General features: G+C 43.3%; 1 protein-coding gene and 1 pseudogene across 1 annotated transcript in view; one reads left to right on the top strand and one right to left on the bottom strand.

The window, feature by feature from the left end:
* Positions 1–16,644, bottom strand: part of LOC104980339 (laminin subunit alpha-3-like) — a 148,476-nt gene that overhangs the window by 112,455 nt on the left and 19,377 nt on the right. The window contains exon 4 of the mRNA XM_010828989.1: positions 9,932–10,084. Within this exon, the coding sequence (XP_010827291.1) occupies positions 9,932–10,084 (153 nt within the window). The remainder of the gene's footprint in view (positions 1–9,931; positions 10,085–16,644) is intronic.
* LOC104980328 lies at positions 739–1,101 on the top strand (annotated as a pseudogene).

The following is a 16,644-nucleotide window of genomic DNA, read 5'->3' as shown; positions in this document are numbered from 1 at the left end:
TAGACTGTAGCCTTCCAGGCTTCTCAGTCCATGGGATTCTGCAGGCAAGAGTACTGGAGTGGGTTGCCATGCTCTCCTCCATGGGATCTTCCCAACCCAGGGATCAAACCAAAGTCTCTTACATCTCCTGCGTTGGCAGGAAGGTTCTTTACCTGCTGAGCCATCAGGGAAGCCCCATGGAGTGTTCAGGGAATTACAAATAGGTCCCTGCTGATGTGGCATGGAGTCTGCGGAAAAAAGCGGCATCTAGAAAAGAGACTAGTGAAAAGGCAGAAGCTAGACTGGGGCGGGGGGGTGGGGGGACTTATACACCATCCCAAGAAACTTGGACTTTATTCTGAAAGTAGCGGGGAGCCATGAAAGGAATGTAAACAGGGAGAATGACATGTTTAAATCTTTGTTTTGCTCAGGAAGCAATGAGAAAGATTGATGGGTTGATGGGTAGATGCCTGGAAAACCACCAACCTCAATCATTTATGCTGTTCCTATTGCTAGTTATCACATCTTTCTGTGCCATGAATGCCTGCAGGACAAGGGGAGAGAGCCGAAAGCAGAGGCAGGGAGATGGTTTAGAAGACATCACAGGAAAGAGCTGTCAGAGGCCAATACGAGGGTCGCGGCAGTGCAGTATCAATGGAGAGAAGGAATGGGACTGCAGGATATGAAGAAGCAAGACGCACATTTTGTCCGACATCTTAGCAAGGTGGCGGTGGTCACAGTTCCTCTCCTGGCTTTGCTATGCCACCCAAGGATGACAAGAAGAAGAAAGATGTCGGAAAGTCAGCCAAGAAAGACAAACATCCTGTGAACAAATCAAGGGGCAAGGCCAAAAAGAAGAAGTGGTCCAAAGGCAGAGTTCGGGACAAACTCAATAACCTAGTCTTGTTTGACAAAGCAACATCTGACAAACTCTGGAAAGAAGTTCCCAACTATAAGCTTATAACTCCAGTTGCCATCTCTGCGAGACCAAAGGTCTGTGGTTCCCTGGCCAGGGTAGCCCTTCAGGACCTCCACAGTAAAGGACTTATGAAACTGGTTTCAAAGCACAGAGCTCAAGTAGTTTACACCAAAAACACCAAGGGTGCGGGTAAATATGCATGAATGGGTCCCACCAACTGCACGTTTTGAAAAGTAAAACTTCAGGAAGCAAGAGATAATAATTAAGTGGTAAGAAGGGGTGGGAGGAGAAGTGCAGGAACATAGAAGAGACTCAGTGAGCAGCATGCCGGTGAACTGGCTCCTGGAAAGAAGCCCTGGTGTGTAACATTGGCCAATGTCTCTGGTGTAAATGCTCCCACCCAGGGCTGATGTCAGAGCTGGGAAGAGATACACGGTATCAGCTTTCACCATCTCGAGGAGCCCCTGCAGGGCACAGAAGAGACAGCTTTGCCTTTAGAATGGTTGCTTCCTTCTAGAGCAACAGCTGGGCTACATTTCCTGCGACCTCACTAGTTAGTCTGAGTCTTTGAACCATTGTTTGGAGTGGAGTGACCTGGCCAGGATAAGTTATGCTTCAACTCTTACATGAATGAGAAATAAATCAGCATTGTGTTTAGCCACTAGAGTCAGGATCTGTTTCAATCTTAAGTAATCTTAGGAAATCATCTTAATCCATGGAGTCAATGTTGATTCAGTTTTATGGCTTGAGGAAATAGATAGATGGTGGAAAAATACATCAACTGAGAAAAAGATATTGCCAACAGGCAACATGGCCAGAGAATAAGCAGTTTTTAGTTGAGAAACTATTTCTCAGACATTATTTTCTATAACAGTGTTTAAAGTTCTTAGAATCTATCAACTAATGTACATTACCAATGTTTGGGACAGTGATTCAGAGAACTAAGCAAAACTGACATCTCAGAATTCTACTCTTGCTGTGGATCCACTCAGCTTCCTTGAGTTTTTCACACATAAAAAGAAAATGCCAGATTGTCAGATTCTCCCTAGTGTGTAAGTTGCTTAAAAAGCACTTCAAAGGCAAATTGCCACTTTAGGTTATTTCAGTAGCATTAAGGATAAAATTACATCCTCAGTAGCCCCAGAGGATTTTATTGGTCCTTGTTTTTCTCTCACCAACAAATGATTGGCCTTCAAGGGTTGAGTCTCATGATTATATGTTCATTAACAGAATATTTATTAATTACAAATTTGCTCTAAGATCTGTATCTTCTAATTATGTTATTGCTCTAAAATACTTAAATGGTGTGGCAAAGAGAACCAATTATCCTAAGTGGAACCAATGATCTAATTAACATCAGGGCCAAGGCTAGTCCACTCTCCCCAGAGATTTGATCTCACAGCAATATGCTTTCACTGACACCAGCGAAATCCAGGCCAACCCTGAATCATCCTTGGCTCATTCTACATTCATTCAACAAATATTTATTGAGCATATACTATGGGCTGAACACTATGCAAGATGTTGGGAGCAGAACATTTGTAGTGAACACAGAAAGACATCATCCTCAGCTTCCTGAAGCTTATAGGCTAGAGGGTTCCTAAGAAATATAGAACATTGGGTCAAATCCAAGAGCCATGCACTTTCTGGATTGAACTGTATTCACCCAGGGACCCAACTGAGTCAGACTCTTCATGACTCTTAGTGACCCAAGCATCCCAAGAACCAATTTAATCTCCAAAGCCCACGTGCTTATTAGGAAGCATCAGAAACTAGCCCAGGCCTTCCTCCCGTCTGAGTCAGAACTGACAAAGGTTACAAAGAATGTTTTGGATTCATCCACCAAAGTTTAATAAAAGTTGAAGAGGACGGGAGCGAGGGGCGAGCTCCTAGAAGGTACCTGCAAACTAAATTCATTCTCAGATACATCTGCATCCATGCTAAGTTCCTAAGAAAATAGGTAGACTAATGGGAAATTTCCCTGTGACCTATATTTTCTTCTTTAAAACTTATAATGCTGTTTCCTTGGTTACTCTTAAGCTGAGAGCTTTAGAAACATTTTTTCTGGATTTCCTACTTTGTTGTTATTCAGTCATTCTGTCTGACTCTTTGTGACCACATGGACTGCAGCTCACCAGGCTTCCTTGTCCTTCACTTTCAGAGTATGCTCAAACTCATGTCCATTGAGTCAGCCATCCAACCATCTCATCCTCTTATCTCCCTCTTCTCTTCCTGCCTACAATATTTCCCAGCATCAGGGTCTTTTTCAGTGAGTCAGCTCTTTGTATCAGGTGGCCAAAGTGTTGGAGCTTCAGCTTCAGCATCAGTTCTTCCAGTGAATATTCAGGGTTGACTTCCTTTAGGATGACTGGTATGATCTCCTTGCTGCCCAAAGGGCTCTTAAGAGTCTTCTCCAACACCACAGTTGCTGCTGCTGCTGCTGAGTCACTTCAGTCGTGTCCGACTCTGTGTGACCCCATAGACGGCAGCCCACCAGGCTCCCCCGTCCCTGGGATTCTCCAGGCAAGAACACTGGAGTGGGTTGCCATTTCCTTCTCCAATGCATGAAAGTGAGAAGTGAAAGTGAAGTTGCTCAGTCGTGTCCGACTCTTAGCGACCCCGTTGACTGCAGCCCACCAGGCTCCTTCATCCATGGGATTTTCCGGGCAAGAGTACTGGAGTGGGGTGCCATTGCCTTCTCCGAACAACACAGTTGGGAAGCATCAATTCTTCAGTGCTTTGCCTTCTTTATGGTCCAATTCTCACATCTATACATGACTATTGGAAAAGCCATAGCATTGATTAAATGGACCTTTGTCAGCAAATTGATGTCTCTACTTTTTAATGTGTTGTCAAGGTTTGTCATAGATTTTTCTTCCAAGGAGCAAGCATCTTTTAATTTCATGGCTGCAGTCTATATTTTACATAATTTGTTCATAGTGTTTGCTTATGCAGACACCCAGGAGGGTTTCCAAGCCTCCGTCTAGGCCTCTTTCTTCCCTGTCTTAGTTTGAAAGTGTTAGTCACTCAGTCATGTTCAACTCTTTGTGACCCCATGGACTGTAGCCAGGCTACAGGCTCCTCTGTCCATGGAATTTTCCAGGCAAGAGTACTGGAGTGGGTTCGATCCTTTCTAAAACCAACTCAGAGACAAAGACTTGGACACAGGTAGCTTATTTGGGAGTTGATCTCAAGAAGCATAAATTGGGAGACAAAGGGACACAGAGGAGGGAGAAGAGCCAGTGACTAAAGTGTTAATAGGCAGATTCCACCAAGGCCAACTGGGGCTCCATCCTGTTGCAGACACTCTGAAGAACTGTGTCCTCAGAAAGCTCCTCGGAACTGTCCCAAGAAGTGGCAGAGAAATGAGGGGATTTTCCACCAGCTCCTGTATCTTCCGGATTGAGGGTTGCCCCTCAGGGCATTAAATCCTGTACTTCCTATCTGCTCCGAACACAGGCTCAGAAACTCCCAGGGCTTGGGAAGAGCCCTCGGGCAGGAAGCAGGGAGTCAGAGGGAGGCCCTGGAGATGGTACACATGTGAACGGGCACAGGAGCCATCCTCCATGCTGCCCGCTCAGAGGGAGCTGGGGGGCTGAGGGCAGGGCTGCCCTCACAGCCTTCGCCTCTAACAAGGCCCAAGGACTGTCTCAGCCACTGTCCTGCTCCAGCCAGCCCCCTGTCCCCAGCAACCCAGCAGAATGGGGCACAATGGCATCGCTTCCCTTCATCATACCTCCAGCCTCTGAGGCAAACAGGCATTCCTTTCGAGGTTATTGGGTTGGGGGGTGGGAGAAGGATGTTTGCTTTGTCTTTATTTCTACTGTGTGTGTGTGTGTGTGTGTGTTAGTCGCTCAGTTGTGTCTGACTCTATGCGACCCTGTAGACTGTAGCCCACCAGGCTCCTCTGTCGATGGCATTCTCCAGGCAAGAGTATTGGAGTGGGTAGCCATGCCCTCCTCCAGGGGATCTTTCTGACCCAGGGATCAAACCCAGGTCTCCTGCTTTTCTGGCAGACTCTTTACCATCTGAGCCACCATAGAAGCCCTTATTTCTACTACTAATAGGTTAAAAACAGTACTCCTAGGGATGTGACAAGTTGCATAAAACCCTGAAGGATAGGATGGGGGGAGAGGTTGGGAGGCGGGGGGTCAGGATGGGGGACACATGTAAACCCATGGCTGATTCATGTGAATGTATGGCAAAAACCACTACAGTATTGTAAAGTAATTAGCCTCCAATTAAAATAAATAGATTCAGTTCAGTTCAGTTCAGTCGCTCAGTCGTGTCTGACTCTTTGCGACCCCATGAATCGCAGCACGCCAGGCCTCCCTGTCCATCACCAACTCCCGGAGTTCACTCAAACTCACATCCATCGAGTCAGTGATGCCATCCAGCCATCTCATCCTCTGTCATTCCCTTCTCCTCCTGCCCCCAATCCCTCCCAGCATCAGAGTCTTTTCCAATGAGTCAACTCTTTGCATGAGGTGGCCAAAGTATTGGAGTTTCAGCTTTAGCATCATTCCTTCCAAAAAAACACCCAGGGCTGATCTCCTTTAGAATGGACTAGTTGGATCTCCTTGCAGTCCAAGGGACTCTCAAGAGTCTTCTCCAACACCACAATTCAAAATAAATAGATTAATTTACCAAAAAAAAGCCTTACAATTCTTCTCGAGGGGCTTTTCCTATTGTTCCCTGGAGCCTGTGGGCGGGGCCTGCTCTCCTGGGGAGACTGTCCTGGCCCCGCACTGCTTCCCACCTCCTTCCCACCTGAGAGCCAGCCCCTCCCAAGCTCCTGGCCACCTTGACTTTGAGGGGAGCCCTGCCACACCCATGTTTTTCCCTAAACCTCACCCTGGAGGAGGAAAAGCAGAGGTGGATACAGGGAGTCTGGCAGAGTAAGATTCATTCTGATTCTGAAGGAAATCAAGGAGCACAGCTCAAGCCCATGGCTACACCTGCGATTCTCACAGGGGCCAGAGGTCATGTTCCACCAGGAGTCCAGAAAGAAACAAGTGTCCTTATATTCCAAATATATCCTTTTTAAAAACTGGACATCATAATTTGCTTCGAATGTCAAAATGAACTCATTATACTTGGCCAGACAATATGAAAGTTTCCAGTAAGTTATCCTGTTCTTACTCTATAGCCCAAAACTGATGAATTCTATATAATCTAATGAACTTGAACAGCCCCAGAAAATGCCACTACCTCCAGTGAATTGCAGAAATTTCTACATTTGACACTTTGTAAGGAAGGAAATTGCCCTTCAAGATCAAGCCTTGAAGGCAATGTTTTTACTTGTCAAACTGTGTTGGCAAAAAAAAAAAAAAGAAAAAAACAGTGAAAATCACCAAGTAGTCCAAAAGGCAACATGACAACGTAAACTGTCAGTACAGCACAGCAAAATCAAATTCAAGTCCTCAGTGGCTGGAAAAAAAGTGGTTTGGTAATAACAAATTCATGGCCTGTATTTTATTTCCCAACCAGGCATCAAGATGTGCACTTTCTTCAGTCAGAAAGAGAAAGAGCAACACCATAGGATATCACTTACAACCAAGGGAGAGGGGGTGGGGAGGAATAGATTCAGAATTTCGGATTAGCAGATGCAAACAAGTGTATATAGGATGGGGCTTCCTTGGTGGCTCCGTAGTAAAGAGTCCCCCTGCCAGTGCACAGGGTTGATCCTTGGTGCGGGAAGATCCCACATGCCGTGAGACCACTAAGCCCGTGCGCCACAACTCCTGAACCTGTGCTCCAGAGCCCAGGAGCAGACCACGGAAGCCCCCGCGCTCTAGAGCCTGTGCTCTGCACAAGAGAAGCCACAGCAATGAGAAGCCCGTGGACCACAGCTAGAGAGCAGCCCCTGCTCACTGCAGCTGGAGAAAAGCCCTCGTAGCAATGAAGACCCGGCACAGACAAAAACAATTAATTTTTAAAAAATCTTTTTAAAAAAAATATATATAGGATGGATAAACAACAAGGTCCTACCGTATAGCAGAGGGAACTACATTTAATATCCTGTGATAAAGCATAATGGGAAAGAATATTTTTAAAAGAATGTATATATGTATAGTTGAATCACTTTGCTATATAGCAGTAATTAAGATAATATTGTAAATCAACTATACTTCAATTTAAAAATAAATTTTAAAAAATTTTAAAAATCAAGATTTGCATTTCCTAAACCTAAAACTCATAGGTCACGATTCAGTTATGAAATCTAACCTCTCAGTGACACTTTCATGGTTAATTTCAGCAAAAAGGAGAAAATACAGATCCTATGGACAGGGTATAAGATGTGAACCCTACAAGATAAAACATGCTTACTATGTGTTGCTCCAACACAAGAGGGAAGAAACATGCTCAGTCTGACATGATGTATATTGCTTTTCCTGTCTCTAGACTTTTCTCGAGTATTTTCTACAGGATCATCACAATACTTTCCAGAGGAGCAAAAGTTAGGAGTCAGTCTATTTTAATAAAGTGTTTATTGACATTGACTTTATTTTATTCAATGAAAACTTACTTAAAAACCACTGGCCTGAAGAGGTTTTAAAATGAAGGAGTCAACTCATTCAAACCTCACAGCAATCCTACGAAGTGAGCACTAGTATCATTTCACTGTATAAATGTGAAAACTGAAGCAGAGAGCAGTGAAGTTTGTTGATCAGGGATACCTAGTAAGTAAGCAGCATACCAGAGCATGAATTAGGGTGGGTTGACCCCAGGACCCCTACTCTCAGCCACCTACAGAGCCACCTCCCAGCCAGGAAGGAGGTGGGTGGGCATCATCTGCATGAAGATGTTGGCCACGACTCATGTCTGTCAGCAACCTGAAAATTACTAAATTATCTCAATGTTGGTGTTTTATTAATTCATCTGTCTTAATTAGGGATTTTTCAATACATCAAAAGGGTACTTTTAAAAGGTAGGTTTAAAAAAAGCCTTTAGGGGAAAAGAGCAAATCCACAAGGCACTGGTATGTTCAGTAAACATCATTTAATGGGTTAAAATTCCCAACTAACTACAGAAATCCTCAGTTTAAAAAGTGATATGATAGGCAAATCTTAGTCATTACATGCAAAATCTCTACTGAATTAGTGCTAGACGGATAAGACTAAATCATGGTTGAAAGTGGGGTTATAGAGTCTTTCAAACCATGCCAGATCTTCCTGAATTATCTCTGATGCAAATTGATGATGGAAAATATTCTCAGGAGAGGCCTGATTTAACAAAACTTTCAGGCAAAAGAAGTGGAGAACCCTTCTATCATGAAACTGAATATAATACACTCATTGAAAGAAATCTCAGTAACATTCAATTTCTAGTCTGTGGGATGCAGTTCCTTTTTAAGTCTTTATTGAATTTGTTACCATATTGCTTCTGCTTTATGATTTGGTTTTTTGGTTTTCTGGCATCAAGGTATGTGAGAGCTTGGCTCCCAGATCGCCAGGGATCAAACCTGCACTCCCTGCATTGGAAGGTGAATTCTATTCGTGCTTAACACTGCAAACTCAATGGCTTAAAACACCACCATTTATTATCTTGCAGTTCTTTACATCAGGGATCTGGGCATGGTGGGACCAGGTTTTCTGCTCAGGGTCAAGGCTCCCATCAAGGTATCCATTAAATGCCTTAAAAGATTTACTTAAAGTTTGCACATGTTGTTAGCAGAATCTAGATCCTTATGGTTGCAGGACAGGTTCCCGCTTTTCTTGCTGGTTGTTGGCTGGGACCTCTCTCCATTTCTAGAACCCACTCTTAGATCTCTGCCACGTGGCCATCATCACAGGAAACTTTCCCCTTCGAGATCAGCAGGAAAACTTCTGTTTCAAACCTCTTTCTTGGGACAGGGCCCAGTCCTTTTTAAGAGCTCCCCTAATTAGAAGAGGTCCCCAGGATAGTCTTCCTTTTGAGCAACTGACTTGGGACATTAAATGCATCTACAAAATCCCTTCATCTCTTGTCATATGATACCACCTTATCATGGAAGTGACATCCATCATATTTATAGAGCTGTCCACACTCAAAGAAGAGGGGCATGAAGCATCCTAGGACCATCTTAGCCTCTCACAGGAGGACAGCTCTTAATCAGATTCCTCATGGACCAGATGGCCAAACAAGATAAAAAACTATGGTAGACACTGCTCACAGAGTCGCGATTTCCAGTAAAGAGAATGCTATAAAGATATCTTTGCCATATCCATGTTCATAGCATTATTCACAATAAAGGTGAAAGCATAAAGCATAAAGGAGAAAGCAACCCAAGTGGCCACTGGTGGATGAATAACCAAAATGTGATATCCATACAATGGAATATTATTCAGCCTTTAAAAGAAAAGAAATTTTGATACATGCTGCAACACAGATGAACCCTGAAGACATCCTGCTAAGCAAAAGACACCAATCACAAAAGGACAAACAAGGTGTGATTCCACTTATATGAGGTACCAAGGGCAGTCAGACTCACAGAGACAGAAAGCAGAATGGACAGTGTTTAATGAGTACAGAGTACCAGTTTTCCAAAATAAAAAAGTGTTAAATATTGATTTCCCAACACTGTGAACCTATTTAACACTACTGAACTGTACACTTAGAAATGGCTAAGATGCTAAATTTTACACTATGTATACTTTACCACAGTCAAAAATAATAATAAAAAATACCTTTGTCGATGATACCACTTACAATTATTATTTTAGCTCATTTAGTAGACAGGTATGGGTGTTTGCACTGTGACAGGCATTGTGCTGTGTGTTGAGGGATGCAAATATTAAAGTAAAGGGCTTCATAGTATTAGTAAACTGAAACTGAAGCTTGTTTTTAAAATAATCATTATTTCAGAAATAATCCCAGGAATATTTGTATACAGGGATAGATATATGGCTGATTCACCTTGCTATACAGCAGAAACTAACACCACATTGTAAATCAACTATATGCCAATAAAAATTAATTTTAAAAAAGCAATAACCACAGAAACAATGATTCAAGCTGATTTTCCCCATTCCAGAGGAAAGCACAACTCACCTGCCCCAGGTCCAGGGTGACGTTGACTTTGTTGTACTGCATGCCTGACGAAAGGGGAGGGCTTTGCCACCAACGCTCTGATCCATCAATTGCATTGGTGACAGGGTGTGCTTTCCTGGGGTCCTCAGAATTGCAGTAGTCACAGAACTGCCCCTGGGGGGAAAAAAAGTTCTTTTTTAATTTTTAAGTGATTTCTTATCAATTTAGTCAAACAGGTAATCAAAACAAAGAGGCTTAATACAGCTTAGACATGTCAACTGTTGAAGTTCATCATCATATTTCCAGAAGACAGTAGTAAGGCTTTCTCTTTTCCATTTCCTCTTAAACCGTATCACCTGCTTAGACCTCTGTTTATCGTGTTTCTAGGACACACATTATATTTGTCTTCCATCTGTTACAGCTGCGTTTTTATTGACCTGTGTGACACTAAGAAGAGCCTGGTGTGCTTGGGCTGCAATGATGTTCTCCTTCAGCAAATCCGTTTCAACTCTTCACATCCTCCTCTGCAAGGTGCGTGTCAGGCCCTGGGATACAAAGAGAAGCCCTGCTCACAGCCCCAGTGGAGGTGATAAGCATATAAGTAACCGTAAGGGGGTAGGTGTGGCAACAGCATAGAGCCCAGGGCCTAAGGTGGTAGACATTCCATGAGCTCAGGAAAGGCTCGGTGAAGAGGTGGGATTTAAGCTGCCTATGAGGGTGGAGAGGACGCTGGTAAGTGGCAGTGAGCAGCCAAGCGGGAAGGTGTTCCAGGCAGAGGAACCAGCACCAGCAAACACACAGAGACCAGCTGGCCCATTTAAACAAGAGCATACGGAAGCAACACTTGAAAGGTAAGTGGCAGAGATGTAGCTAGACTGTGGAAGTTGGCAGTTCATTTAGTAGGTAAATGGGAATTCATTTTTATCTGGAGTGGTTATTCATTTAATATTATCATCTCTACTGAATTCTGATTCTACTGATATCATCTCATCTTCTTACTGAATTACTCTTTTTTAGTAAGCAGATTCTCTTGATTCTATCTTGTTTTGTTTCTGAAATGAACAATTTTAGTGCCATCAGAGCTCAGATGGTGAAGAATCCACCAGCAATGCAGAAGACCTAGGTTAGATCTCTGGGTCAGGAAGATCCCCTGGAGAAGGAAATGGCAGCCCACTCCAGTATTCTTGCCTAGAGAATCCCATGGACAGAGGAGCCTGGAGGGCTACAGTCCATGGGGTCCCAAAGAGTTGGACACGGCCAAGCAACTAAGCATGTACCACCTAATAAGCTGATCATAGGCCTTTATATATTGAGTGTATTTCAATTTGTTCAAAGCCTCATGCTTACTCAGTAGTGGACTTCACATACTGAAATGCTTTGCTCCTCAATTAAATGATCTTAGAGCATAACCACTACAAAACAGGAGTTGTTGTTGTTGTTGTTGCTATTGTTTAGTTACTAAGTTGTGTCCAACTCTTGAGACCCCAAGGACTGTAGCCAGCCAGGCTCCTCTGTCCTTGGGATTTCCCAGGCAAGAATGCTGGAATAGATTGCCATTTCCTTCTTCCAGGAGATCTTTCCAACCCAGGGACCAAACCTGTGTCTCCTGCATTGGCAGACATATTCTTTACCACTGAGCAACCAGGGAAGTCCACATACAGAGGAAAAACTGAGACTCACAGCCTCTCCAGAAACATGCTGTGTTAAAAGGGTAGCTCTGCCCTGGATGAACATCTTGGAAATTAACTTTTCAATGTTCAAGGATAAATTTGATCCTGGGGTGAAGCCAAATGCATGACCAAATGCGTTCATCAAATGTGTTACAGAGGGTTTTTTCATATGTGATGATAAATTACTTACAACTTTATCTTTTGACCCTACATGAAGAGAGTTCTGTAACCCAGAAGCAGCACTGTGGGGTGAGAAGTCCCATCAGTTCATGAGGTCAGAGACCTTGTGACTTGCATTTCCCCACATCACTTCAGCCCAGCACGTCACAGAAACCCAATAAAGGAATAAGCATCTCAGGGTTTTCCAAAAATAAATTTGAGTTCTTTCTCCAAAATGTTGTTATTAATAAAAAGCATCTGTGCTGTGCTCAGCTGTATCCAACTCTTTGTGACCCCATGGACTGTAGCCTGCCAGGTTCCTCTGTCCATGAGATTCTCCAGGCAAGAATACTGGAGTGGGTTGCCATGCCCTCTTCCAGGGGATCTTCCCAGCTCAGGGAATGAACCCAAGTCTCCTGCTCTCCTTCTTTGCAAGCAGATTCTTTACCCACTGAGCTATTTGGGAAGCCCCCCAAAAGTGTAATTAACAGCTGTTTAAGCTAGGACATCTTAACATTTATGAGTATTTTTCCCTTCAGTGATTTTTATTTTTCCCATTTTCTCCCTAGAAATCATTTTACCAGTTTAATTACTTGGTAAAGGAATTAAATTATTTCTCCTTAAAGTTTATAAGGAGACATGATACAAACAAATCTTCCAAGGATGTGGATGCTTATAATCTACATTTATCTCTTTTGGCCACAAGACATGTGGAATCTTAGTTCCTCAGCCAGGGATGGAACCCACACCCCCTACATTAGAAGGCAAAGTCTTAACCACTGGACTGTCAGGGAAGTCTTGAGATGATGCTTTTTGTGTTGTTATAATTAAGAACATAACATTAGAAATAAAAGTTTTAAATCTCCTAGTGGAAAATAAAAGATAAATACTTTTTAGAACTTGGAAAGAGTTCTTAAACAAGTTTCAGAGAGCACTGACACAAAAAAAGAGACAGATCTGACTACATTAAAATTAAGAACATTGGGACCACCAACAAACTAATGAATAAACAAGATGTGGTATGAGTGTATGTGTGTATATATATATAAATATATACATAGTGAAATATTACTCAGCCATAAAAATGAAATAATGCCACTCGCAGCAACATGGACCTAGAGATCAGGTCCTTCCACGTTGCTGCACGTGGGCTGCCGTCGATGGGGTCGCACAGAGTCGGACACGACTGACGCGACTGACGTGACTGAGCAGCAGCAGAGATTATCATACTAAGTGAAGAAGTCAGATAGACAAATATCATATGGTATCACTTACATGTGAAATCTAAAACAATGATACAAATGAACTAACTTACAAAACAGAAACAGACTTCCAGACATAGAAAACAAACCTAAGGTTAACAAAGGGGAAGGGAGAGAAGGGTAAGCTGGAAATTTGGGATTAACAGATACATACTACTTGTATATGAAATAGATAAACAAAGACCTACTGTAGAATACAGGGAACTATATTCAATACCTTGTAATAACCTATAATGGAAAAGAATCTGAAAAAGAATATATACATGTATGTACGTATGCACATGCTTGCTCCTTGGGAAGAAAAGCTATGACAAACCTAGACACCATATTAAAATCAAAGATATCACTTTGCTGACAAAGATACGTATAGCCAAAGCTATGGTATTTCCAGTAGTCATGTATGGATGTGAGAGTTGGGCCATAAAGAAGGCTGAGCACTGAAGAATTGATGCTTTTGAATTGCAGTGTTGGAGAAGATTCCTAACAGTCCCTTGGACAGCAAGGAGATCAAACCAGTCAATCCTAAAGGAAATCGGTCCTGAATATTCATTGGAAGGACTGATGCTAAAGCTCCGATACTTTGGCCACCTGATTTAATGAGCCGACTCATTGGAAAAGACCCTGTTACTGGGAAAGATTGAGGGCAGGAGAAGAAGAGGGTGACAGAGGATGAGATGGTTGGATGGCATCACCGACTCAATGGACATGAATTTGAGCAAACTCTGGGAGATGGTGAAGGACAAGGAAGCCTGCATGCTGCAGTCCATGGAGTGGCAGAGTTGGACACAACTTAGCGACTGATCAACAACAATTGCTTGTACACACACAGGCAATCACTTTGCTGTACACCTGAAACATTTTAATACAATCAACTATACTTCTTTTTTTTTTTGACCATGCAGCATATGGGAATCTTAGTTGCCCAACCAGGGATTGAACTCAAGTCCCCTCAGTACAAGTACAGAGTCTTAACTGCTGGACCACCAGGGAAATCCCATGTTTTACTATTTAAAACCCATCCATCCACATACACATTAAGGCTGATCATGCAAGGACCAGTGATGAAAGCATGTCATAACCTGAGGGTTGTGAACAATCCATAATGCAGTTCTGCACCTGAGGTCAAATATTCTTAAATAACCACAAATAAACAAAAGTACAAAAACTCAGAGAAGAGGGGGACAGAGAGAGAACAAAGCGAATTCTTTACATCTTTGTGTTCAGTTATTCATCCACCCAGGCAACAAACCTGTACAGACCATCTATGCAGAATCGGAAGCTGCTTCAGACAGGTGAGAATGCTGAAAGATAAACAAGACAAGGGACTCTCCCTCTGAATTGTGTCAAGGCTGTTATTAGCCGAGTCCTGTGGGAAATAGCAAAGAGAAGAGGCTGGAAAGGAAGGAGACAAAACTGTTCAAATAAACAACAAAGAGAGTTGAGATCCAAGACTGGAGGGCCCCAGAGGACATGCCAGTGTTCACCCAGAGGTTCAAGGACTGACCTACACATTTTTAGAAAGATGGGAAAAAATTAGTCTCTCCTAGTTGCTCACATTTTTAATCATTCTCCTTATTCAAAAACCTCTTACCAACATTGTAAAGCAATTATCCTTCAACTAAAAATGAATCAATTAAAAAAAAAAAAAACCTTCTTACATATAAGACTGTGCAATTGCATTCACAGCCCAGACACTGTCTTGTTCTCAGAAACTAGAGGCTGATTACAGTACCACTCCCTACCACGACTTCTCTTTTATTGTTTGAACAATCATTCATTCATTCAACTTTTCCAGATCACTTCCAATGTGTGGAGCACTGTGTTGGATACTAGGGTAAAAACAAAGGAACAAACAAGAGGTGGGCCCTGCTCTAGAAGAAATTCAGTGGGAGAGACGAGAAGTAACTCAAACACAAGATGTCACCAGCAGGTGCTCTGATAAAGGGAGCACTGGGCCGGGAGAGGTGTGGGTGCCAGGAGAGACACGCCACGCTTTCTCCTGCTAAATCTTCACCACACTCTCAGGTTTCCATCAAACTCTTCAGAACTTAAGGACCCAGGGTATATGCCCAGTAGTGGGACTTCTGGGTCATATGGTAAATTTATTCCTAGTTTTTTAAGTAGAGACGCAGATGTAGAGCACGAATTTGTGGACACAATGGGGGAAGGAGAAGGTGGGATGAATGGAGAAAGTGTCATTGACATACATACACTATCGTGTGTAAAACAGATAACTAGTGGCAACCTGCTGTATAACACAGGGAGCTCAGCCCAGTACTGTGACGACCCAGAGGGGTGGGGTGGGGAGAGGTGAGGGAGGCTCAAGAGAGAGGGGACATGTACAATTATGGCTGATTCGCACTGTTGTACAGCAGAAACTAACACAACTTTGTGAAGCAATATTCCTCCAATTAAAAAATAATTTTAAAAAAAAATGCTTAAAGACACAGAAGTGAAGGCTCACAGAGGTGAAGGGGCTCAAACCATACAGCTAGGACCTGCAGGAACCAGGACCCGTGTGTGAATCTGGCTCAGAACGCCATCCATCCTGGCCTGACGGCCCCAGAAGCTGCATCAGAGAGCCCCATCTTGGATTTGGATGGAGTGTGAGGCCAAGCTGGAATCACAATTATGTGATTTTCCAAACACCTGCCCACAAGCAGCTGTGTGGGAAGAGCCCCAGCTGAGGAGAACACCCCGTCTGACAGTCTCAACTGCCCACCCTCAGGTGGCACAAAAAACAAAGCAAGATCTAACCACAGGCATCCATCAATGGCCCCGGTACACGATCACCACGTTCCCGCTGCCATGAACGCCCTTCCGAGGCTCCTGAAGTTACGTGCCTTCAAGGCACGGTTTCAAGTGACCAGACCCCAGCCAGCTGGAGTCCTGATGTGGAGAACATTCTGGAATGCACCCCTTTCAAACGTGGGGTTGTTCCCTCACCAAACCTTGTTCAGAACATTCTCCTTTTTGAGAGGCACAAAGCATATGGACAGGTTACCTACAAGTAAGACAAGTGTCTTGTCAATTTCCTGAGCACCTAAACATCTTCACAGAGTGGGGTGAAGGGCAATCACAGAGCACAGGACAGCACCCAGCTCTGCTGCCCCCCCACCCACAGATTTCACCCCACTGGGAGGGGGAGCTTTGCCTGCCAATGTGCTGGGTTCCTGGAGGAAGGGACTCGAGAGAAGAAGAAAAAAAAAAAAAGGGTTCTAGGTTGGTTCCAGGTATGTATTTTTTTTTAAGGCAAATATCTGCCGAATGTACACCAACTACTCAAAAACTATGTCCACTCAGGACAAATTCGAGAGATTATGCTTCTCTTTCAATTTGTTTGAAATAGGTGCATTTTGATGTAGAATGATGGAGGTCCAAATTCTGCCTTCACCAGCCACAGCTTCAAAATGTTAATCAAACTATTCAGTCCCCTTGGGTTTCATTTTCTCTTTGTTTAAATGGGCTAACACTACCAACCTTATGCAGTGATCACAAGGATTCAATGAGGTGCTGTCCATAGTGATCACACCACCACTAGAATCACTGGGGTGTTTCTCCATTCATCTATTGATCAACACTTAGGTCGTTTCCATATCTTGGCAATTGTAAATAATGTTGTTATAAACATTGGGGTGCAGAT

Source organism: Bison bison, unplaced genomic scaffold, assembly GCF_000754665.1.
Source record: "Bison bison bison isolate TAMUID 2011002044 unplaced genomic scaffold, Bison_UMD1.0 scf7180017864498, whole genome shotgun sequence".
Taxonomy (NCBI): Eukaryota; Metazoa; Chordata; class Mammalia; order Artiodactyla; family Bovidae; genus Bison; species Bison bison.
The sequence above is the reverse complement of the archived record's forward strand: the minus strand, read 5'-3'. Positions and strand labels throughout refer to the sequence as shown.